We start from the raw sequence: 26928 nt of genomic DNA, 5'->3' as shown, positions 1-26928 counted from the left end.
TAAAAACAACATTGTTTTTTGGGAAAGCACTGTATATGTTGCAAACTAACAGGAAATATTTTATGTTAAACATTGCAAATCTCACCTAAATCCTGATAATTTTAATTTCTAAAAATTGTTAGTCATTAAATCAACTCTTTTCTAAAAGAATACTCCAATATTTTACATTTCAGAAATTTTAATAGTTTTTATTTGGCAAAGAGAAGCCTAAGAATTTTTTAAAAAACATTTCCAGAGGGAACACTGTTTACCATAAAATAAATTTGTGTGATTTGGAAGGACAAATTTCAAATGTATATTTTTGATATATGTGCCAATTTTACAATTAATACAAAAAAGATAAAGTCAGTTGAAATATTTTAAAAATGTAAAAACCAGTCCAGGCAACATAACTATACAATCTTGCTGTAAAAGTACTTATATCAAATTCTGCCCAAAATATGTATGCAATATAGTAAATTTTAGTTCCTCAAGTCATTCTTCACTGCCGGCTGGCTTTGCCATTTTCTGTTGTCTCCATTCTGAAAAACAGAAGAGAAAAATGAGTTGCTAAAATAAAACATTCAATAATTGCCCATATTTTTTCTCCAACTTTCACACAAAATTAAACTGTTTATATATTCACAGGACAAAAGAACATCCGTCCTTTAGAAAAGGACTACAGTTAGGATTCTTCTGCTACTCTTACGTTCCTGGTTCCACAGACGGATGCACACTGAAGCTTAGAGGAAATAAGTCCCCTTCCCAAGGTTTCATTTCAAAGGCTACTTTTTTCATGATACCTCTTCAAACTTAAAGCTAAGGAAAAAACCTCTACCATTTAGTCAAAAATTTACTTCCTTTTCCCCTTTTCTAGTAAAGAAACTCCTTTACCAATACATTTTCAAGAGGTCTTCCAAAAAGGATATTAAAATAATCAGACTTGAGACTTGTTCAATTAAAGTCAATATTCCTAATACTGTATTACTTAACAGGAAAGTTTTTCTCCCCCATTATTTTATACAGATTCATTGTTGTATATCAAGTGTTCCCCAATTTTCCCTCTATGATGCTTACTGAGCAATGAAATGCTCTAAGGAATATATATTTTCAAGGTTATGATCAACGTAATCAAGTCTTTTATAAGTACCAAGAACCGAAGGAAGTAGATTTTTTCTCTTTAGAGGTAACACATATCAGCTCATTACATTAGTAATAAAAAATTACTGAACACGACAAACAAGCAACGTTTATTACTTTTAACTTAAAGCAATTCACAAAACCAATTTCTACAATAAATAATACAAACCCATTTTCCTCTTTAAGATGTTGATATAATTCAGCTCTGTTATTAACAGAGTTCAAACGTCCAGCAAACTCCTGATGTTTTCTGGAATTGGCAGTATTGATTCTATTACTCCACAGGGATAATAAGGACACTGGCCCTGGTGTTACAGTGTGAAAGAAGAGGAAAAAGGTGTAATAATTCATTACCTCAAAATTTACAAATTAAAAAAAAAAATGTATTTGAGAGAGAGAGAGAGACAAAGCGTGAGCAGGGGAGGGGCAGAGAGAGGGAAACAGAAGGTCTGTAGTGGGCTCTGAACTGTCAGCACAGAGCCCAATGTGGGGCTTGAACCCATGAACCATGAGATCATGACCTGAGCCGAAGTCAGATGCTTAACTGAGCCACTCAGGCGGCCCCCAAATTTACAAATTAAAAAATTGTACCTTTAATTTACCATCGCTAATTTTATATAATTAAAGCAATATAATCTTTTCCTTATTCTAAATGTTTAGGGGTCCCCAAGACCAGCTACTAGTTTGGTGATTTGCTGGAAGGATTCAATTAACTAAGCCAAGTTATAGTCACAACCAAGAATCACTGCAGCAACACAATAAGGATACACAGCCAGATCAGTAAGAGCAAAAGATACACTAAGCAAAGGGCAAAAGAATCCACTTGCAGGCTTTCCATGCTCTCTCCCTAGAGTGAGGGGTAACCCCAAGTGCATACTCCCTCCAGCAGCAAACATGCAGCCATGGATATACAATATTTCTTCCAGGAAAGCCCATTTGAGACTCAGAGTCCTGGGTTTTTATTAAGAACTGGTCATGGGGCGCCTGGGTGGCGCAGTCGGTTAAGCGTCCGACTTCAGCCAGGTCACGATCTCGCGGTCCGTGAGTTCGAGCCCCGCGTCGGGCTCTGGGCTGATGGCTCGGAGCCTGGAGCCTGTTTCCGATTCTGTGTCTCCCTCTCTCTGCCCCTCCCCCGTTCATGCTCTGTCTCTCTCTGTCCCAAAAATAAATAAAAAACGTTGGAAAAAAAAAAAAATTAAAAAAAAAAAAAAAAAAAAAGAACTGGTCACAAATGCATCCTCTGCCAAACTACAATTACCAAAATTCCATACTCCTAGGTAGAAAGTAAGTGTTCACCTCAGATGTAAGACAAAATAACTTCACCATTTAGGGAATGTTTTAAAAGCCAAGTTGTCAGATGCCAAACAAGGGCCAAACTTGCAAGCAGGCTTTGTTAAAGATAACAGCTTCAAGCTTGCTATGTTATCTCTTCAGCACAGTATGAAAAGAGAAAGCACTGGCACAGCTAAAACAATTCTGAAAAGTAGAAAAAAGAAGACTTACTGCCTCATTTTAAGATTCTGCTTATAGTGATCATGACAGTATTATATTGGCAAAACGACAGATACATAGATCAATGGAACATTAAAAAAACAAAAACGGGTGCCTGCGTGGCTCAGTCAGTTAAGCATCTGACTTCAGCTCAGGTTATGATCTCACAGTTCATGAGTTCAAGCCCCGCGTCAGGCTCTGTGCTGACAGCTCAGAGCCTGGTCCCTGCTTCAGATTCTGTGTCTCCCTCTATCTCTGCCCCTCCTCCTCCTCTCTCTCTCTCTTAAAAATAAAATTAAAACAATTAAAGCAAAAACAGAAATAGACTTCCACATATCAAATTAATTGATTTCTGATAAAGATACAAAGGCAATTCAATGAAGGAAAAACAGTCTTTTCAACAAATGCTGCCAGAACAATTGGGACACTGCATACACAAAAAAAAGGGAACACTGACTCATATCTTCTACCATATGGAAAAAATAAAAAAATGAACTCAAAATGGTTCATGGCCTAAATGTAAAATCTAAGTACAGAACTTATAAAAGAATATGTAGGAGAAAACCTCTGTGAGTTTGGGCAATGCAAAGATTTCTTATAGATAACACCAAAAGTACAACCATAAAAAAAGTTTTGATATATTGGACCTCATCAAAATTAGAAACTTCTGTTCTGCAAGTCACTGTTAGAAACACAAACCAGACTGGGAGAAAACATTTGCAAACCACATATCCAACAAAGCATTTATATCCAGAAAAAATAAAGAATTCTCAAAATCTAAGAAAAAAACTCTTAAACAGTCCAATTTAGATATAACTACGATACCTGAATGAACCTTCTAGTAGAAAAATATATACAGATGGAAAATAAGCGAATGAAAAAAAGCTTACCATCATCAGTCATGAGGGAAATAGAAATTAAACCCACACTGAAAAACTACTTTATACCTGTCAGAGAAGAAAAAAATCCAGCAAGTACTGTTGGGGATACAGAACCACCAGAACTCTCACTAATTTCTGGTGCACAATCAGCCAGTTTGGAAAAATGAGATTCTAATAAAGCTAGTCACATACAATGGAATAAAAAAACTATTGACAAACACACAACACAGATGAATCACAAATGCATTATGCTTTATCAAATAAGTCCACCTCAAAAGGCAGCATACTTTAAGATTTCACTTTAAATGGCATTCTGAAAAAGGCAAGATCATAGGAAGGAAAACACATCAACCATTATGAGGGATTGGGGACAAGGGAAGTATAGGGTGCTTACAAAGGAGCAGTACTAGAGAATCTCTGGGGGTGACAGAACGGTTTTATACCGTGACTGTGGTGCAATTGATATACAACTATATACATTGTCTAAATTCACAGAATTGCACACCAAAAAAAGTTAAAATTACTGCATACACATTTTCCAAAACTGAATGAACAAAAATACTTTTTCTCACTATAAAACTAATACATGTTCATTAGTTAAAATTTAGACAACAACATATAAAGGAGAAAATAAAATCATCCATAATACCACTGCTCTAACACCTATAAATATTCTAGTTTTTTTCAATGGCAATCTATATCAATAAAACTACACTTCAGTTTTTCTGCTATTGCGTTGTACAAAAAGCTGAACAGATTTTCATCCAATCCAGAAAGCATGTTTGGAATAGCCCAACCTTATATGTAGAGTATGTATCAGGCACAAAATTCACTTTGGACAGTCCTGGGAAGTCATTTTCCAAAACAGATGAAACTGAACTATATAATACAAGGCCTGTATAAGCTGCTGCTCAAAAGAGACATGGTTTCTGTTTGAAACCAAGTTGCTTTTCATCTGGGCCACTCTATATAGTGTTTCCAGTGTGTGAAGCATCAGGGATCTATTTAATTTAAAGTGACAAGCAAGTGTATGTGTGGATATGAACTTTTTTTTTTTAAACAAAATGGAAATAATGGTATATATGGTTTTGTAGCCTGTTTTTTTTTTTCTTTACGTCATTCATTCATTTATTCATTCAACAAATAATAATTGAACTTCTACTATGGGCCAGGACTGCATTGAGTGGTAGTGATATTAAGAGTAAATTTTTAAAAATCCCAGCATTGGGGCACTTGGCTAGCTTTGTTGGTAGAGCATGAGCTTTTTTTTTTTTTTTTTTTTTTTTTGAGAGAGAGGTCGTGAGCAGGGGAGGGGCAGACTGAGAGGTAGACACAGAATCCGAAGCAGGCTCTAGGCTGAGCTGTCAGCACAGATCCTGACGCAGGGCTCAAACCTACGAACCACGAGATTGTGACCTGAGCCAAAGTCAGAAGCTCAACCAACTGAGGCCACCCAGGTACCCCAGTAGAGCATGAGACTTTTGAGTTCAAACTCCAGGCTGGATATGGAGCCTACTTAAAAATGAGTTCAAACTCCAGGCTGGATATGGAGCCTACTTAAAAAATAAAAAGCCCATCCTTTAAAATGTTTCCAATTAGTAGCTGAGGCAAGATGTCAATAAGCAATGTCAATGCAGGACTCTAAGTGCTACTCCAGTGTAATCCTGGGGTGCAATGGAAGCACCTAACTTAATTGTGAACAGAGATCAAGGAAGTCCTTCCTGAAAAAAGACTTGCTTAAGCTGAAATCTGAATGATACACTGGAATAAAGGGGGAAGAGGGAACATTAGCATTAGCAAGAGGAAACAGTGGGCATTTGTAGCAATAATTATTCTTGGGCTATATAAATTCTGCCCTATGGACACACCATCATTTAGTTATTTTCTTCCTAACAGTGTTTTGGTTGCTTGCAACTTTTTGCCACTAATAAATAATTTTTGGAGTTCTATTTTACAAGCAACATTAATGCATTGTTTAGATTAAACCTAAATTTCTCATCCTAATCAACAGTGGCATATTTTGGCCTATGAAAAATAGAACAATTTATCAAGACATTTATTTACTTTCCAGGAACCCTGGCAAATGCTTGAAAGCAAGTATGATAAGATCGCTCTTATCTCTGGCTCCAAAGAAATCAGTGAAAGGAGAATATTTTACATGTACCAGTATATATATATAGTATGTGTATATATATACACATACATACATACACACACATACACACACTGTCTCTCTCTCTCTCTCTCCCCCTCTCTCCCTCCCTCCCTCCAGAAGGAGTATATAAAAACAAACAAGGCTTCTCTCTAGGATGAGATGCCAATAAGTGCAATATGGCCAGCCCCTGGGTCTTATTGCTTAGGAGAGGCATAGTGGCAAGAAACCAAACAATCCTTTTATCTATTTGTCATTTATCCTAAAAGGCCTAAATCTAGTTTATCTTCAAGACAACTAAAGCCTACAATGATTTCAGGAGCTCCCAAACCCAATTCACAGCCCTGCTACCCAAAATTCCTTCAAGAAGAAATGAAGCATTTCAGTCTATAAATAAGAGATAAAATGAAATGAAAACATTATGAGTTTTTTTTTTTTTTTACAGTGAAAATATTATTTATAATACCTTTACTGAAACTCACTGACACCACTTTATAGATGGGTAATGTAAGCGCTTTCCTTAAGTTCAGTAAGCAGTTTAGGGAAAAGAAATCTGTCTTCATTAAACCCAGCACACTTAGTATAGAGTCAGGAACATAAATGAATTCAAGTTTACAGAATTAAAATTTCTTAAAACACAGACTTTGTAGTGAAAGTGCTTATTTTCCACAGGCTTCATTAATGAAGGTATGACACTACTTTTTCATTAATGTCAAGAAATAAATTCACTGCCTGCATTTTCCAAGGCTGTAAACAGAACCTCCTCAACAACATCCGGGAACAGTTAGTAGCTCTTCCTCATATAGGCAACAGCATTAAATGACACCGCAGAAAACAGAACTAAACTGGAAAACTGTTTACAAACACAGCTACCCCCACAGCTCTACCCTACCTTTTGATTTTTCTACTGGTGGAGCTTCATCCATCTCCACAAGGGGCTTTTTGTTTGGAGGTTCTGGGGAATCGGGTGAATCTTTAATGATCTCAGCTTCAGCCAACTCTTCTTTTCCACGTTCCAAGATTCCTTTCAATCTGTTAGAGGGACACACAATAAAATCTAAAGTTTAAATTTTACTGGTTTTATTATTTTTTATGTTTTTTTAAATTTTACGTTTATTCATTTTTTTTAAGAGACAAGAGAAAGAGCACAAGCAGGGGAGGGACAAGAGAGAGAGGGAGACACAGAATCTGAAGCAGGCTCCAGGCTCTGAACTGTCAGCACAGAACCCAATGCAGGGCTCGTACTCATGAACCACGAGATCATGACCTGAGCTGAAGTCGGATGCTTAACCGACTGAGCCACCCAGACAGATGTTCCATAGTTTAAATTTTTAGAACTCTAAATGGCTCTCAATAATTAGACTTTGTATACTGCTTTTAGTAAAAGATAGCTGCTCTCACAAAGTAAACCCAGAAACTAATAAAAATACAAATCTCAACCTAAAATCAGGTAAGAGAACTGACTGAATTAAACACAGATTTCCCTTTTCCTTCATCATAATTTAATAATTAATATAGTTGGCTGTAAAATATGAAAAAATGAGAGAAAATTTAAGAAGTTAAAATTAAAGAGGTCAGAAATGTGATCTTTGGAAGAAATGTCAGTTTTAATTTTTACAAATATGGACAAAATACTCTTTCAAATTACAAATAAGATTAAAAAATGTACTATTTGTGCCCTAATTTATGTGCTGTGGAAATGTATTTACATTCCACAAATTAAGAACTTAACTCCAAGCTCATTTTGAGTTTCATCAGAGAACAGAAACACTTTCAACATATATAAAGATCGGTGGTGTCTGAAAGAGAATATTTCCCCCCACTCTTCTTAAAGTGAGCTGATTCTGTTTCAGAAGTTCAGTAGCCCTAAGAAAGAAATGAACTTCTACTGTCAAAGAGAATAAAATGTTCTACTTATTTTTGGATGAAATGATAGGATTTCTAGAATTAGCTTCAAAATATTCCCATGTGGGAGGTATAGTGGTGGTGCTGGTGAGGTGAGTGGTTGTGGACAGATATGAAATGAGATCTGCCATGAACTGTTAAAAATAAATGAGTAGCTATTTGTTCTGTTACTGTATATGTTTGAAATTTTCCACAGTAAACTGTTTTGTTTCTAAGGACATTACTAACATTGCCATTATAATATTTACCTGGTTTTTTGCTGATTACTGGCAAAGAGGTAGAAGACAAAGCCAGCTGAAATGTTATGATTCTTTCATTTCGAAGACTTTCTTACTTTTTCTGATATAACCGTACAAATCACAAACTAAGGAAAGAGTGTATTACTGAGGAAGGGTTTCAGAAGTAACCTTCCTCTGTGCTCCCTCTGTGTTCTTCCTCTGTGCTCCCAAGGATATCCTGTGCCTATTTTTATAGCAGCTCTTCCACCCTTTGCTGTAACCCATGACCTACATGCCTGTCTCTATCACAACCACTGTACGTTCTTCCAGGGCAAGAATCTAATACCAAATGCCTGACACATCACAGGCACTCAGTATTTATTGAACAAATGAAACCATGTCTTTGATATTCATAACACATAAAGCAAATACTGATATCAAATATGGTATGTTATGATTTGCAGAAGTTCGTTAAAAAATTCAACACTACCTTTGCCCCTAAGAGCAAAACAAACAAACAAAAAATCCCTGTAATTCTTAAGCCCAGGATATTTCAGATTTTAAGAATGAAAAAATTATAGTTAGATAATGAAACAAATACACATTAAGTGAACTACTATTACATGAATGTTTGAATGTGCTACATGCAGCATGTGAAGTGCCAAAAAGCACCACGGTCCTACATTATCAACAAGTCACCTCTCCGAATCTTGCCAAGATTTCTCCTGTTCATAATCTTTCACTGCCTTCTCTGATTTGTCCTCTTTGTCTTCTCTCTTTCTTCCTCGTTTCTTTCGTTCTTCTTCTTCTGGGGGTTTGCTTCTACATGCCATCAGACATTCCAACACTCTTTGATGTTTCTCTGAGTTGTTGATATGAGCTCTGACAAGGGTTTCTAACTCATTCCACATGATACGGTACTGTTCGTCTCTGAAGTAAAGATTGAAAATGACATTTTTAGAAATACTCTTTAAATAATATTGAAGTATCACTTGCTACTGGTAAAATAAAATAAAAGGAATCATTAAACACAGACTCTTTCTTCTTAGACAGTGGTGTAATTCTAAGTTATAATGTATCCGATTCTGCTATTTTAGATTTTATATCATTTCATCTCAATCATATACATATGAACACTTATGTATACACACACACACACATATATATATACCTTCAATCATATAAATTACAATATGAAATAAGTTAGCTTAAAAAACAGTCTGCATCAAGTAAATGTGATATATAGAGAAAGCAAGGGAAAAAAGCTACCTTTTAGGCCCTTTTCCTCTCGTACCAACTGTGGAAATAGGTAGAGGATCATTTTTTCTTTCCATATCAACTAAGTTGTATATTGTTTTTTGACAGTTTAACACATCTTCTTCTGTCAAAGATTCTTTCACAATAACACTGGCTAATGGAACTACCTGTTAGAATTTTTTTTAAGAAATAAAAAGAAAATCTGTCTTGAAAAACAAATATCAAAGCATCTAGGGAGAACTTCAATTGATTTTAAACATCACCATAGTGAGATAACCTATATTCATCATTTCAATTTTCTATTACTAATTCTTTAACTGTAGCAAACTCATATATTTCATTCTTTGCTTGAGAAATGATTATCTGTAAAAAACATATAACTAATCAAAAAGAAAGGTTGAAAACTATTTAATACTTACCGCTTGCATGTTAAAAATGGTGGTTTGTGAAATAATCATAGGCCAGTAACGGGTGTGTTTTTCTAACTGATCTTTTGCTCGTTCCAAAGGGATCTCAAGACTTCCATCGATTTTATATCTGGGGTCTAGAAAAGGAGTTAATCTGTTTTCCCTCATAAATTCACCAAAATCCTAATGATAACCAAATAAAATAAAATTAGAAACTATTTTCTTATGTTTTAGTATGGATTACATGTAATAGTCTGTTGCCCTGATGCCTTCTCTCCTGTGATACGCAACAAAGTATTTTCTCTAACAGTTCCCTTACTAATTCTCCCCATCTTTTTGAACATGAAGTCTCTCAGCCTTTATTACAATGGAGATGGAAGAAAGGCTCAAACATCAATGCATTCATGGTTCTTTCTACTTTTTAAAAACCAAGAACACTCATTTTTCTTCACTTCTATAATTTAACTCTTTTATATCATCTACAGATAAAGGAAGGAGTTAATCATCTTAGAATACCAATGCTTATTTAAAAATTACCTTGACATAACATCAAAATGTTAACAGTGGTTATCTATGAATGATGGAATTATAGGTAATTTACAGCTATTGTTTTTGATTAAAAAAAGATATCTATATTCTCTAAATTTTCTGCAAAGAATACTTATTTTCTCCTTATTAAAAAAGATATAAAAATAATAAATAAAAGCCTAATCAAAAATAATTACCTATAGTCTATAACACTTCTGTGATTTACCAAGTACATTCCTATATATGAATCACATTTAATTTCCACCACCACCTCAAAGTAGACAACCATAAAGTACTAAATATATAAAAGAGGAGGGGAACTGAAAAATTAAAATGAGAATAGGATTTCTACCCAAAATAGACACAATTTCTTTGTATATATCTTTAAATAACAAAAATTTAGTGTTATTTCAAAATAGCAATCCAAACATTGAACTGTTTTTATTTGCCATTAAGTTACCACAAGGTAAACTTCCACCTGAAATATTCAAGTCAATTTCCATTCTTTCCTGTAATTCCAGGTGTCAATGCTACCCATATACTTCTCGATATACACTGAATACATAATGAAGACCACATAGTGATAAATAGTTCTTTTGAGCAAGTATTGCAGGAAAGTCACCTAATTAAAATAATAAGTCATGAACTTCTCCAAACCCCATTTTGTCACAGAGCTTAGCATGTAATAAGCATTTAATAAATATTTGCTGAATGATGGCAGGCTCAAAACAAAATTTATAAGTATTAGAATCTTACTGTGATCCGGTAGTCTGTAACTCTGCCTCCACATCCCTCACTAATTGAAGGTGGATCTTCTAGAATGGATCGAGAACTGCTAAGGACATGCAAAAAAATCTCTCCTCCATGGCTACTAAGCATATGACTAATGACTTTGGAACCTGACTTTCGTGGTTGCTCCAATAAAACAGAACGACCTGTCAAAAGCAAGATTACTCTATCAGTGATGAAGCTCATATAGGCTGTTATTTTTTTCCTCATTATTTATGTCTAGATTTTTCATTTTATTTATTAAACCTCATATTTTAGGCAGCATAGCTAATTCAGTATATCTGCATTTCAAGTCCTAAAAGTCTGAATTCTAGCCTTAGCTTTCTCTTGGTCACTCAAAGCTTACATAGTTGTACAGTTTTCCAAAGTAAGTATAGTGGTCTCTGGTACAATGTTTGGTTACATTCTTTATACATTACAAGTACATACAATCTTTCTCCTGGACATCAAGAAGAACAGTGAGACAACTGCTGGATAACTCTCTAGCTATCAAAGCTACACAACATTTGGGGGAGAAAGCAAAGTCTCAATGTACTTGCACAATACCTCCTTATCAGCACAGTTACCATAACTACTTTCTATTTCACATGACCAAAGGTTATTTAATCTACACGTTACACAGTCTTAAAATCAAATTTTGCTTAAATTTGACCCATCACATCAGTGGTTTCAAATCTAGTCAATCAGAAGAATCAACTGGAGAAGCTATTAAGAATTTAAATTTAGTAAATGGACTCCAATTTTTTTTTTTTTAATTTTCACACAAGGAAACCACAGACTTAAGAGTCATATAGGTAAGAATCATATGGCATAATACTGAAAATGCAATGTTTATTTATGATTAAGGTACAGTGTGCAAAAAGAGGTCTATATATACTTTGCAATTTAAAATTTAACAGGCCTGGGTAGTCTATATTATTCTACCAAAAAAATCAACTTAGACTCTAACAGCCAAATTTTAAAATTAAAAACACTTAAAAATATTTAAATAAAACTTTTTATGACAATATGGAAAACATAAAGTTATCTTATTTTTTTTAAACATTAATAAAATTGCTAAAAGGGTATTTACAATTAGGTAACTTTAGAAGAGTTTTCGAAGATAAAACAGTTTTAGGTTATCTTAAAAGAGCTTTCCAGAGTACAGATTTTCACATATCCTTACTAATAACTTCACTTGTAATATTTTCAGCCCAAACAATTAAATGTTGAAAATTACCATTTAGAAGAAAATTAGTAAGGCAGGAGGAAGGTCTGCTATTTACGTCTACAGGTGAAATTCGATAAGCGCCAGTGCAATAGTGTAATTCTGAAATGGGAGAAAACACTGATTTGAAAGAATATAAAGGAATTATTTCCACAATTAAAAGAGGGGGAAAAAATGTTCGTTGAGCCCCTAAAACAATGAAAAACATAAATTCAAAAATAAACTAATGATCCCTACATATACCCACTTTAAGAACCTCTTGATTTATCCTTTCCTTTTTCTTTTTTCCTTTCTTTTCTTCTTTTTTTAAGTTTATTTTGAGAGAGAGAGAGAGAGAGAGACCATGAGTTAGGGAGGGAAAGAGAGCAAGGGGAGACAGAGAATCCCAAGCAGGCTCCGCACTGCCAGTGCAGAGTCCAATGAGGGGCTCGAACTCACAAACTGTGAAACCACGACCTGAGCCGAAACCAAGAGTTGGACACTTCACCAACTGTGTCACCCAGGCACCCCTCTTTCAATTTCCTTAAAATACCTACCAATGTTATTTGTCCTGGGTGTGCACCACTTTAATGTTATCGTTTCTTTAAACGAGCCTTCTCTACTGCTGCCACCTATGTGAGTATCACCTTTAAAAATAAGCCAGAGAGACATTACAAAATAGATCACAAACTTCAAATCATTTACTTAAGTAAGACTTCCAAAACAGTTTAAACTCTGTAGGAGAAAACACCTCTGGGAGAACATCAATTCTATAAAGTATCCTAGAATAATACCAAAAGGAGTTTAGATATTAGCTCTGATTAAAACAAATATTCAATTATCTTCAAATTTCTCATTAATTTAATCATTTCAGACACTGCACTGAAAGTCAACAGCAAAAATTTTTGTTTATTTTAATAATATACAACTGTTCTCCTCTGACACCATGAAATCATAATATGGTCAAATACTCAAAGAAAGTGTCAGGAATCTAAAATGAACTGAATCCTAATGAATTTATGAGGAGAACCATAAAATGAGGGATCTAGAAAAGAAATATAAAAAGATGTAACAATGAGCATGTTTTGCCTCAATGGAGTCTATAGTAAAACAGAGTGAACAGATGTTAAGAAAATAATAATGAACAAGTGAGGACTATAAAGTTGACAACGCTTTGAAGGAGATGTGTACAGTGCCATGAGCGTCTATACACAGAGATCTGACCTAATCTAAGACACCAGGGAAGGTTTCTTTGAGAAGTGAAAAAACTAGTTTCAGTTGTCAAAGGATAAGTAGAAATTAAAGAAATGAAGGAAAGAACATTTGAGCAAGGAAAAAACAGCAGATGTCAAGATACTGTGACAGGAAGGAGCATGAAGTTTCTGGCCTCTGCACTGAAACAGGAGTACGTTGTGAGAGGAAAATGGAAAGGAGGACAGGCCAGGCAATGCAGGGACTGGTAAGACATTTAAACAGTTGGGTCTTTATCTAAAGGGTAACAAAAACAATAAAGGGTTTTAAGCTAAGGGAACATGGTCAGGATTAGCATTCTGAAAGCTATTCTAGCTCACAGGTCAAGAGGAGACACACCATTTTAAGGGGCTACTAAGGGATAGTAGGTAAGAAAATAATAGGCTGGATCAGGGAGATGGTAATGGCAGTAGAGATGCAGTTGTATGAATGTATTTGGGAGACACTTAATAGGTAAAATCAAGAAAATGTGATGATGGACTAGATATGAAGAATGATACAGAGATGTCTCAAAGATGACTGAGGTTTCTGCCTTAAACAACTGGATAGACAATAGGGCCATTCACTAAGAGAGGGGACAGTAGAAGACCAGTTCAGGGGGCAGGGCTCCTAAGTTGCTCTGGGAATGTTGAGTTATAGGTGCCGGAGAGACATCTAGCAGATATAATTAGGCAGTAGGGGATACAGGTCTGCAGCTTACGGAAGCTATCTGAGCTAAAGCGTAAGCCTACTCATCAAAGTCCAGCTCTAATGTCATCTCTGTAAAGCTTGCCTAAGTCACGGAGGCATAATCACATGCAACCCTCGTGATCCCACAGCACCCTATTCATAGTGCTACTACAGCATTTACAAATGGTTCCCTTGTGTCACACAGACAACATGTCAATTACTATCTTAGAGAAATATTTTGCATCACAAAGGATATTCTTAACATTTTTTTGTTTTAAAGTATTTTAAAAGTTGGTATTAACTCAGTGATATAATTTCCACACATATTTTCAAAAACAAGTTCTTTACAGTCCTTTGTTAAACATTAATACATCTGTTTATCTTAATAGTTTTTTTCACATTACAAATTTGTATTAGATTAATTTCAAGATTTCTTATACACTGAACAAATGTTACGACTGGTTGATGGATACTAACTTCAAAAAAGATGTATAAAACATTATCAAAGTTAACCATTTAATTCTCTGATAGCATCAACTTACAGAGAAAACATTAGAAAGGATTTAATCAAATGTCAAAACTTAAAGGCAATTTCACTGAATTTTTTAGGAATGGATGGATTATTAGTTCATCTAATCCAGCATCTTTATTTTATTAAAGTGTGCAAACTCAAGTCTAGAAACATACAGATCTTGCTAGCTGGTGGCAAAGCTTTAGCTAAAACTCTGATCTACTAACTCCAGAGCCTTCTCCCAAGTTATGCTAATAGAGTTGCAGAAATTATGATATTGGTGATGAGACCTACTGACTTGAATAATTTTTAGAAGAAAACAACAAATTTAGATTTCAGAACAACTGATCTTTATGCAGGCAAGTTGGAACTCTCTCACTCTTTCAAGTCAGTTCTTGTTCCTCTTGCTTTCCCAAGGTGGTTTGCTTGCAAAAGACAAACTATGACATGACTGTACCGGCTATCTCAGTATTTGTTCCAGGAGGCTAGTGTTTCCCAAAGTAAATTCTACAGAACACTAGTTCCATGGCCATTAGTAGACAGTATTGTGGAATAAGTGTGGAAAGAGGTGGACTACAGCCAATCAAGTCTGTTTACTGACAAACTTCTGAAAGTTGTTAGTATGCTTTCATAGGTTAGATCTTACAGAATGAAACTTCAATGTCCTTTTCTTACCACTTTTCAGGAAATCCACATGTGCATCTTTGTGATGAAGTAGTTCCACATCATAATTGGCAGATGTATTAGCGTGTTGTTCTTCCTTAAAGTAAAATTTAAAATAATTTAGTTTTCAAAATAATGAAGTTATTATTCATTTTGCTTTTTGCTTAAAGTGAGATAAAATATACCCAACAATAATTAGCTATAATATTGGGACAGTTTGCTCAGTAATCTATTTAAAGATGCAATAATTTTCCAATGCAATATGAACTCTACGAAACTACTAGCTATATAGAAGTAATAAAGTATTTAATGATTTTTCTTACATCAGAATTAACATAAATGACTCTTCCAGAATTTTAGAGTTTTTTTCTCTAAATGCATTGTCTTGCCAATACATTTTATAAATATAACTGAAGTAGCTTATACAAATTCAAAGTGAAATAGCTGTTTAAAGGAGGAAATAGCATCTTTAAATACCTACAGGAAATTAGCAACACCAGTTATATAAAATAGTAAATACAGACTAATAAACAAGTTTAGTAACTTGTTTTCACTAAATAGTAAATAAGAACTTCAATAACATCAGTTTACAGGGAAAAGACAAAGATTGAAGAAAGGGTCACACAAGTCGCACACAAATATGATCAAATTTAAAAAACAAGGTATCTGTCACCCTCAGAGTATTTTTCTTGTACCTCATGAAATTATACATATTAAAATATATTATGCTATTTTACTTGATAATTTCTGCATACAAACCATTCTATTAGATAAGGCTACAATTTCTATTAAAGAGCCAGCCATTTTATAAGGAGGAAATTAATAATGAATAGATTATACTTCTCATGAAATTCAGTGTTCGTCATATGGCGGCAAAACAATGAAATTGGACTTAAAACTGTGCTTGTCCTAGACAACTTAATGATGACATAATGGAAATAAACAGGTACCAACAGATTCCTAAGAAAATCCATTAGTAAAATCATAAAACTTACATCTTTGGTTTTTCAGCTAGAGTATAATAAACTTTTTAAAAACTATGAGCTATTTTTTCTATAATCAGGCCTATTAGTTACAAACACCTTCATACTAGATGAGCAAGAACAAAAATACAGGAAATAAAAGATCCACTAGAATGCACAGAGTAAAATCTAATAACATAACCATCAGGAAAAGAATCACAGAAAAAATAATCATTTAAGATAGAAATTGTATTTTGATGAAAATAATGAGAACAAAATTAAAAACAAAAAGCTGATATATAGTACTCTTACAAGAAAGAAAACTACAGAACTTTGTTCTGTGATCCTTTTTGTTGCTTTTCACTATGTACTGACCTGGTCAAAGACACTGAATGTGGGCTAGCAAAACAGAAAATATGATATGGGGAGAAAAAGTTAAGGTCCAATCAAAATAAATAATACATGTCAAACAAATATTTAAAAAGCAAACCAGAACTTTCAAAATAGCAAGAAAAAGTACTGCCTACCTTCATTGGAATATTTGTAATAGTAGTTGAAGCCAAGTCAAAATGTTGCTGTACCAAAATATTTAACTTGGTAGCAAGATGCCGTCCTGCACGAACACTATGAACTTCACTGGTTAAAACAGGGGATAACTACCAAAAAAAAAAAAAAAAATATATATATATATATATATATACGAAAAAAAAAACCAACGTTAATACATTGTGACCTGGTGTCAAATATTTTAGTTCAGTCTATAAATATTAAATATTTTTAGTTTTTGGAATTTGGAAAAAGTAAAAAAAGCCCATAAATTAACTATGATTATTATTTTAGCAAGAAATGTTCATGTATTTATTCATTCAACAGACAGGTACTAAGCAGACCTTACTACATTGTATGCCAGAAACTACATGAGCTATTAGAGGATACAGCAGTAAACAGGCAAAGTCCTTTTCCTCTTGACACTCAGAGTGCAAGTCTTTGATTCAAATATTTATTTTAACTTACAATTTTTACTTCTATTTATCTATATGCAAAATGGATTTGAAAGGGCCCACAGAAATACTGTAGAAAATAAGTAATTTTATGGAGAGGAAAAACACCTGCAGATAAAACTGCTTATTATAAAGAATACGGGAACTGCCACAAACATATTTCATCACAAATAAAAGCGATCAGGCAGCCAAAAGTTACTTTATGGCAAGATAAAGTGTAGATATACATATATCTTATGTATAATATGTATACACTACCTATTATACCTATTATATCTATAATATCTGTTACAAATAAATGTTTAGTTATTACAAAGAAAGCCAACATACTGCCATGTTATTGAAAGAGGCAGAAAAAAGTTAACAGAAAAGGGGTTTACACTGGAAACCACCTAAAAACACAATGAAAGAGCTAAAGACCTAAAAATACCAGTTAGCTACAAAAAATTCAGACTAAGATAATACTTCACCTGTTTATATTAACTAAGGCTAAGAGAAAAAACAGAACATAAGAACATACATGTTTAATTATATAAATACACACATCTATATTTCTAAACACAGACCACTGATGGGAGAATATTACATGATGCAAATCCATTTGAAAATCAACAGACCCATTTTTTCCTTTAAAATTGTTCAAATTTATTTAAAAAGTAAAAGCAAGATTAAAAATTAGCTTTAGCTTTTTATCCTCTGGATAGGTAAAATTAATTTGTTATTAGAGTCTATTTTTGTTAAGAAGTGTATTACTCCTCTAATGAGGAAAAAAAGATTTTTATACAATAAAAAGTTATTAAAGCAAATGAAATCCATTACAGTAATTGAAATTTTAGCATCAATACACACTATGTATGGTTTTGCAACCCATTTAATTAAACTTCAATAGGCAAGCAAAACAGAAAACACTTTAAAATCTACAATTATAACATGAAGAACCCAACTAGGTGTTTTGCCACAGAGATGGCTTTGCGAACTCTAAATATCTTCTTGGCAGAAAATGTTGGCAATGTGATTATTTTTATGCTAACCCTTCTCAGCATTTATTATTAATAAATGACAATGATCTTTTCTTCCATTACTTCTGCACTTACCTCCTTTTTAGGACGATCAGACACAAGGCTGTCTTCACCAACTGCGTAAGTATGGATCAAGACCAGTTCACACTTCTGAATCTGCATGAGACTTAAAGAGAAACTTTTCACTTAGAATCTAAAAACACATAGTATGTAAAGAAACCAGGTAGGTAGACTATTAAGAGTTTAATATACTAAAACAGTGCATCTCTATAATCAGATACTACTGTTAACACAAAAGCTAAATATTTAGAAAAACTGTATAATTGCTGTACTTGTATGGACATTTAGTAAATATATGAATTTAATTCAAATGCACATATGATACTTTCTTGTATGTTTGAAAAACAGAATAAAGGAAAATGTCTTATAATCAGGAAAATTTTCCATAGATAACTACCACAGAGAAAATGAATATATTACACATTTGTTTTCCTTTTTTTTTTTTACTAATGATTTTTAAGGACAAAATCAGGCAATCCTAACCATTACCTATAAATGGTTATTTCTAAGAACATAGGATTTTCAATGCTAGAAGTCTTTTATTTTGAAAATGGTTTTAATTTTTGAAAAATTTTTATTTTGAAACTTCCAAACCTACAGAAAAGCTAAAGGAAAAGTACTATGCAATGAATACCCATACACCCTTAACCTAGATTCATTAACTGTTAGCTATTTTTGTTTTCCCTACATAAATATCAAATATACATTTTTTGACTAACTAGTAGAGCCAGTAGAGAATTAAAGGGAATACTACCAATTACTATTGAAATTATTGGAGTAATTATAATGAAATACATGACTATAAAATGGAATATGTATTTCAATGATGATTATACTCACTGATCTGAATTTGCAGCAAGCTTGTTATGCTCGTGAATTGTTTCCTGGACACAGTCCTCAAGCATTCGCACATGACTATCACTATGGCATAAAAAAGAACAAACTTAAATAAACAGTAAGAGAAGAAATTAAACACACTATTTAGCTGTAGTATCTTGTTATAGGCACTTAAAATTACTTCAGTGAGGACGGTCTTCAGTATGCTCATTCACAATACCAAACAGCCAGCTGAAAAACTAGTGAGAAAAAGTCAGATTAACCCATATGATGACAATCTAAACAGCTTTCACTGAAATGACTATTTAAGAACTGGATAAATACAGCTTCAGTATTAGGCCACCTGAGATATGCTTAACCGCTAACATGCTGTCCTGTTTTTTTAAGTAAAAACTGCAACAAGACATTAAAATTCCCTCAGTGAAAGAATTACTGTGATTAATGTCTCACCTTTTTGCATTAGTAATGCAAATTATTCGTCCTCTATTTCCAACACGTTCTGCATTTTCCATTAGTAGAGTACGAGCCTCATGTTGGTATTCTGTAATTTTACACAGGGTTTCCACTGCTGCAACGAGACCATGCAGAATGCTGCAGCATTCTGGATCTGCTCGTGGATTAGGAGGCCCAACAGCAGCTAATGCTGCCATTAGCTAAGTAAAAGGGAAAATAATTATGTTGACAAGAGTATGTACAAGTCAGACAAAGACATCACAGGAAAACTACAGACCAGCGTACCTTAAAAATATGGACACAAATATCCTCAACAAAATACTAGCAAACCAAATCCAGCAACATATGAAAAGAATTATACACCATGACAAAGTGGGACTTATCCCAGGAATGCAAAGTTGACTTAACATCCAAAAATCAATTAATGTCAATACCAACACAATTTTTAAAAATCACACGGTCATCTCCATAAACACAGAAAAAGCATTTCACAAAATCCAAGACCCTTTTATGATAAAAATACTCAACAAACTACAAATAGAAGGAAACTCCTCAAGCAGAAAATAGCATCTAAGAAAACCTACAGATAACATCATGCTTCATAGTAAAGCCTGTACGTGTTCTAAGATTAGAAACAGAAGAAGGATGTCCACTCTCATCACTTCTATTTCACACTGTATTGGTGGGTCTAGCCAGGGCAATTAAGAAAAAGAAATAGAAGGAGCCAGAAGTAAAATTATCTCTATATCACAGATGACATGATCTTGTATGTAGAAAGTCAAATGGAATCCACTAAAAAACTGTTAGAAATAATAAGTCCAGCAAGTTGCAGGGTACATGATCAATACACAAAAACAAATTGTATTGCTACACACTTGCAATGGACAATCCGAAAATAAAGGAAACAATTCTAATATAATAGCATCAAAAAAATAAAATACTTTGGAATAAAATCAACAAAAGAAATGCAAATTTTATACTCTTGAGAACTACAAAACATCACTGAAAGAAATTAAAAGATCTAAATGATATAAAACATCCCATGTTCATGAGTTGGAAGACATAATATTGTTAAAATTGCAACATTACTCAAACTGAACTACAGAGTAAACATAATCTGTGTCACAATCCCAGCCGACTGCTTTGTAGAAATGGACAAGGTGGTTCTAAAATTCATATGGAATTGCAAGGAACTGAAAATGACCGAAACAATCTTGAAAAGGAACAAAATGGAAGGACTTTGCTTTGTATATGCATAAAGACACTCTGGAATGAGCCATGAAAAACCAATAGTGGTGGAGATAAATAGTGATGTGCTAGTACATCAGTTCCCCAAAGTGTGGGGAAAGCCCTCATCTGTAGTGTTTGCCAGTATCTATGGTTAAATAAAATACCCCCACCATGGGAGATGTCAAGATTCACTGAATGCAAAGTTGGTGTAAGCAGGGTCCAGCACGCTCATTGAGACAGGGGATGAGTTGGAAAGTTTTCCCGTTTACTAACACAAACATGTATGTGGAAGTGTACATATGTACATGTGTATGTATATGTATGTAAATTTTACTTCTAAACTATATAGGTATTACCTATTCATAAAAAGTAACCAGAAAAGAAAGAAAAAAGACTGTGTATAAATGACTATATAAAGTCTCTGGTACATAGGAGAAGCTCAATAAAAAGTAGCTTTATAGGGGAGGGATTCGGTGGTCCTGAAGAAAGTAGCAGAAAGCAAGTTTAACTTTTAAGGTCAGACAGAGATGGGTTAAAATTCTGGCTCTGCCTTTTAATACTGTGTGACCCTGGTCAATTCCTCCTAACCTAAAAGTGAAAATACTAATATAACCTGTCCCACATTAGTATAATACTTGCAAACTTGATTTAATTTAGCCAACAAAAATCAGACCCAAACTCCTGAAATCTGACAATTTTTGGTGATAAAATTTAAGATGTGTAGGATAGAGTTATGTGCCATAACAGAAAGAGCCCTGGACCCAGGTATAGAAGTCAAACAACATATAGCCCCTGTGGGCTCCATTCCTTCACCTGCACAATGAAGGAGTCGAAGCAAAAGACACCTAAAATCCTTCTAGCCCCCAAATTTGTCTTTGATCTATTCCACTTGTTACTCATGATTGTTGACAATAACTAGGGAAAGGTGTGACATGGATAACCAAAGCTAAACATGAAATGTGTTAACACAGCCAAGATTATATATAATTTATACAACATGTCAACTATTTCATATAATCTTAAATACCAGTGAGCTGCTATACAGTTGCCTTCCGAACTAGACTGGAGTTTCCCCTTCTGTTCACGACTTAAAAACAATCAGTGTGATACAATGTGCCTTCACGTTCAGAAAGCAGAGAGAAGTAGCAATTCTCTTATCATTGGTATATGTGCCATTATGAGATGCACAACTTTTACTGCACTGCAGAGGTGCAGTAAGGAAAACCTATGCCAATTTGTACTGATTTTTTTTTCATACACAACAGAGAGACTTCAAGCTTCTTTCACAGTACCTCTTGAAAGAAGTAAAGCAAAACACATGCCATTTCAAAAAGAAAATGCAAGGAGAATGTACAGAATCCTTAATGTTACTTTTTCAAGTAAAAAAAAAAAAAAAAAGAATAAAGAACATTCTGGAGTGATATAAATGCAAAGCCAAACCAATAAAAGCCTGCTGCTTGAGTGAGTTACCTCAAAAGAATAAAGGGTTAGATATATTTACATACATGATGATACTAATCACAACATTTTAAGACCAAACACTGGGATAAACACATTTTCTTTAAAAATGTTCCGTTTAAAACACATTTACAACATGAGATTATCTCCACTGAAGACCATCCATTAACAAAAAATTTTAACATGAAATAATTCAAACAATGTATCCAAAAATTTCACTAATGCTGTCTCTCAGATACATCTTCATCAGTAAAGAAACCAATAAACTGAAGTCTTCCATCCAACCAACAATAGCAAAGAACATAAGCTACCACAAACCCAATATCCTTAGACAAATAATGTTTAAGAAGCACCAGGCCTATTAAGAGGCCAGCTAAAACTGGAGCAAAAGACTGCTCCAACAAGTTTTTCAAGACAAAAAAAACGAAGCTGTTACATTTCTGATACATTTATGATAAAAATATTGGGAAGTTTTGTAGAAACATGAGGAAAAGCAGCAACAGATATACATAAAATTGAGCAATTAAGAAGGAAATGATAAATTGTAAGAATAAACAAAGAGTCACACAAGAAAGGAAATAATATGTAAGACAAATCATTATGTTTTAGACCTTAAACTTATACAGTGCTATATGATACCTCAATAAAACCTAAAGAGAGAGAGAGAGAAAGGAAATAACCACATATACTACTTAGCTTAGCAGTAACACTTTATATAGATATTATAATGCAAATATGCAATTTTGAATTAACAAAAATTCTGACATAACAACACTGAGAAAATGAAGGAACGGCAGAAGGGAGGTAGAGGGGCATGGGTGGCAGAGAATATAAAAGTTAATTCCTCCCTAACAATAATGATAAAAAAATAAAGTTTAAATTGAGAATTCTATCAATAGCAGTAAAAATTTGTTATTTTGAAATATGGAAGTAAATACTAGATGAGTTAGAGTTGAAAGTTTGCTTCTAGGAATTGGGGAAAGACTGGAATGAAGATAGCTGGCTTTCCTTTAGTAGTAGTTGTTTTAAAACTATGTGCAAATACTATAGTGATAAAAAAAAATCTTTTAAATCATCTTTCAAGAAAGTATTACCACATTCAGATAATTTTCAAAAATGGCCACAGCTCAAAACCTAACCATACCTCCTGCAAATTTTGGTCTTCTTGAGTCCAAGAATTTAAAACATGTGCTCCAGAGTCACTCACAATGAAATTCACCTGATAGATTTCAAAGACAGAATTAGTATTCACATCCAATTCCACTGAAATCACACCATATTTAAAATAATATGCAGTTACTAGAACTGGTTTGCTGATTCATTCATTCACTTTATAGTTCCAGAATGCCTAGTATCTGCCAGGTGCTATCCTCGGCACTGGGGATTTGGGAATACAGTGATGAATGAAAGATGTATCACTCACAATGTGGGGAAAGTCAGGGGTTTGCGGGTAGTGGTAAGACAGAGGGCAGTATGGGAAGAATACAAACAAATAAATGCACAAGATTATTTCAGTGAGTGACAAATGTTATGAAAAAGAAATTGGTTAGCTACTTTAGGTTGGGTGGTCTATAGTGGCAATTGGGGGGAATCCAAAATGACCAAAAGAAAACAGCCATAAATAGAGCTGGGGATAGAGAATTCCTGGTACAGCAAACGCAAAGGCCTCAAAAGGATGAAAAGGTCAGAACAGGCAAAGGGGTGGGGGGAAAGCTCAGAGAAATAAGCAGTAGCCATATCACAAAAGGCATTGAAAGTCAAAATAGTGCATTTGGACTTCAATGCAAACCAAAAAAATACTATCACAGAAGATGATAATGCTAGTAAGGATATATTAGAAAATACATAAAATGACGAATGTTCTTTTGGAGGAGGGTGAGATTCTTTCTTTCCTCTGGACTATATCATCTAATCCATGATCTTTTTTCCTACCATCCATGAAATACTAGTTTTGCACCCCTAATAAATGTGATAAGTAGCCTTCTCTCCTAAGCCTTACCTGACAGGGACATTTTACTAGCCACTTCAGTTACATTATCTCATTGAAATCTTACATCATAGGAAGTAGGTGTTATGCTTACATGGGAAGAACCAGACTTGGAGAAATTAAGCAATATGATCAAGGTCACACTGTGGTAGCTGATGAAGCCAGAATTTGAACCAAAGCCTGCACTCTAAATGACTAGTTATCCTCCCTTTAGTATTTTTTTACCCTACATAATGCACAATTTACTGAAGGACTAAAAACAACTTACATTTAATTTGGAATATATCTGAATATATAGATTCTCTATGTTCAGCCTTACTGTTACTGCCCTGCCTGTGCCAGTCTAAGAACTGGCTAGGTCCCAGCCTAGGCTGCTCCAAATGAGACAAAGCAAATCATCCACTTGTGGCTAACCAAATGACTCTCCCAAAATAAAATAGCTGAAATGATGAAATCTGAAGGTAATTTTCATATCTGGAATCTATCAATCTTCAATCTCTCTTCTTGTAGATAAAAACAAATTCCTCTTAGCATTCTTAAGAGCATTTCTTTCTAACAGCCAAATCCTGCAGCAGTTTAGTGTGCATTCACTAACACTATGAGCAGCCAGCCTATTTAGGTTCAATTCTGGTTCTGTGTCTAACTTAGCTGTGTGACTCAGGACAACTTTCCTGTCTTTACCTCAGTTTCTACATCTCCAACATGGCAATAATAAACACGGCTGATATTCAGATCGTACACACCAACACAATCTGACGTTGCCCACAGCCCACATCCTTTCTGCTTAGGCCAGCAATAGCTCTCAATGGTCAGTGCCTGTTCTATTCGGGTTATTATATACTTCAAATATTGTCCCAGTAATTACAGTAGCTACCTTATAGGACTGTTGTGAGAATTAATGGAGTTAATAAATATGAAATACTTTGGATATGACTGGTATGTGTAAACGCACCATAACTGTTAGCTGTTATGATGGTTATTGGCCCCAATTAAACATACATAACATATTAACTGCAAAGAAGAGTTCTAAATACCACATTTTTAAAGTAGTAAACAGTTTCAAGTTAAATCTATAGTAAATTCTTATATTAAAAAATGTAACAGGCAGTTAAGTCCATCCCCCCAAATCATGATTTTTCTTGTACTTCACACTCACCAGCTTTTTGAAAGGAAATATATCATACATTATTCTACAATACTCCATGGAAGATTCTACTGAGCAAGTCCACAAGGATTTAGATATGGGGGCCAAAGGGATGATTCCTTGGGTCCTATTCTTCACCAGCATATCAAACTCGACATGCTGTCTGCATGATTCTGCCATGTAAGGGCAGTGATCTACAACAAATACTGTTTTATGAGATTCAGAAAAAATCTTCATTTTGTTTTAACCTGTAAGGGATAAAATATATTAGCCAAATGTCTTATACATGACATTTAATATCCTTAAATTGTTCCTAATTAGTGTCTTTTCCTCAAAAAGATTTGGTAGGGAACATGAATAATCAGTATTCAAAGAAATTTATCCAACAAGATTTAATGAGGTCATGACTAGAAAGTAGCTATCAATTTGAGGGATAAGCTACACCATATTAAGCTGTCACTCTACCAGTCACAGGCAAAATTACAGTCCATACAAAATTTTGCTTTTTGAATGAACTTAAAATTGTCAGGAATAAATGCTTACAAATAACCGTGGTCGATTGCCTTCCATAATACCAAACATAACAAATGATAAATCCTCTTCAAATACACTTCTGATGATTCTTCCTAATTGACATCACACACAAACCCCCAAACTAACCCAAGTCAGTAGTTTTGGGCTTCCCTCCAAAAAGTCTCAAGACTTCTGAAAAAGGCTGAGGGGAGCCAGAATTAACAGGAAAGGGGAGTGACAGCAAAAGGAAAGCCCCAAATATAAAAAACATCTCCTAAGACAACTGCATATCGGGTCTTCGCATTAGGATAAAGACCCCAAATTCAAACTCTTCCCCCTTAGTATTTGAAACACCATGGTAATTTACCATGTAGAACAGAAAACTTAGTTGCTACCATTCACAGAGCTGGAGAGGAGAAACTTTTAAACTTTTTCTTATAAAAACTCCCTTGCTTCGCTAAATAAAACCTTATACTGAATAGACAATCCACATTCAAAAAGCACATGGTAAGCAAAGTGTTCATCAAACCGAACTGACTTTATACGATCTAGCTATTTTCTTCTGCTTTCAAACACATTTCCCCTTCATGCAAACTCTTCTTTGAGAAACCTAGTCACATTCTGCTGGAGAGTGGGGGGTGGAAAGTACAAGGTGAGTGAATAGGGAAGACCTCAGGATAGAGGTTTGCTTACTTTCGTGCCTGGTCCTGCAGTGAAAACGAACAGAGGCTATGGACCACAGCCTCTCTGGAAAAGGCTGCTGGCTGGGTGGGGAGGGTCAGCGCACAGTCAGGAGTGTCTGGTACCAAAGACAGGGAACTATGCTTTCCCCGCTCATCTCCTAGCACACCGGTCCTTCCCAGGCTTCCTAAATGCAAGAGCGCGCGCGCGTGCGCGTGAACACAAACACTCACACACTCTGACTCGCGCGTGCGCAAAGCCCTCTTCCACAGCCCCGCCAAGCTGCCCTTCCCCCTCGGTGGGCCAGACGCCCAGCTCGCAGAACAGGAAGAGGGCGGAGCCAAGAAAAAAATGCCTCCGACGCTCAAGATTTTCTACCGACTAATTTTCCCAATAACCCATTGGGAAGATTGATCCGGGCGACCATAGAGCCTCCACAACAGCGAAGTACCAACCACAGCACCGCCTAAGCCAGCCACGCTCTCTTAACGCAAGGCCCTCCCACCAGGCCTCCACCCGGCCTCCCTTTCTCGGTTTCTCCACCCAGGCCGGCTTC

At 34.7% G+C, this 26928-nt stretch overlaps 1 protein-coding gene across 2 annotated transcripts; it reads right to left on the bottom strand.

Moving 5' to 3' along the window:
* Positions 1-160: 160 nt before the first annotated feature.
* Positions 161-26909, bottom strand: INTS13 (integrator complex subunit 13). Of its 2 annotated transcripts, XM_058743284.1 has the most exons (18): positions 26771-26909; positions 26385-26555; positions 25191-25426; positions 23192-23266; positions 19357-19559; positions 18910-18990; positions 18085-18175; positions 16517-16645; positions 15040-15124; positions 12491-12580; positions 11967-12074; positions 10715-10893; positions 9443-9613; positions 9036-9190; positions 8466-8696; positions 6536-6675; positions 1289-1424; positions 161-521 (listed from the first exon to the last, which is right to left on the bottom strand). In XM_058743284.1, the coding sequence occupies exons 3-18, from the start codon at positions 25413-25415 to the stop codon at positions 482-484; spliced, it is 2139 nt and encodes a 712-aa protein (XP_058599267.1). In that variant the 5' UTR covers positions 25416-25426; positions 26385-26555; positions 26771-26909; the 3' UTR covers positions 161-481. The 2 variants fall into 2 exon arrangements, with proteins under 2 accessions (XP_058599267.1, XP_058599268.1); XM_058743285.1 differs by having other exon boundaries at positions 11967-12056; positions 26385-26863.
* Between the last annotated feature and the right edge of the window lie 19 nt (positions 26910-26928).

The sequence above is a fragment of the Neofelis nebulosa genome, chromosome 8 (assembly GCF_028018385.1).
Source record: "Neofelis nebulosa isolate mNeoNeb1 chromosome 8, mNeoNeb1.pri, whole genome shotgun sequence".
In the NCBI taxonomy this organism is placed as follows: domain Eukaryota; kingdom Metazoa; phylum Chordata; class Mammalia; order Carnivora; family Felidae; genus Neofelis; species Neofelis nebulosa.
This window is presented reverse-complemented; position numbering and strand designations above follow the sequence as displayed.

Bases quoted from the DNA above. Each gene is read 5' to 3' on its own strand.
- INTS13 (XM_058743284.1), bottom strand. From the start codon at position 25,415: ATGAAGATTTTTTCTGAATCTCATAAAACAGTATTTGTTGTAGATCAC. The intron at 16,646-18,084 runs GTAAGTGCAGAA...TTTTTTTGGTAG, and splicing joins CTGATCGTCCTAAAAAGGAG to TTATCCCCTGTTTTAACCAG. The intron at 1,425-6,535 runs GTAGGGTAGAGC...CTGTAACACCAG, and splicing joins ACCAGTAGAAAAATCAAAAG to GGCCAGTGTCCTTATTATCC.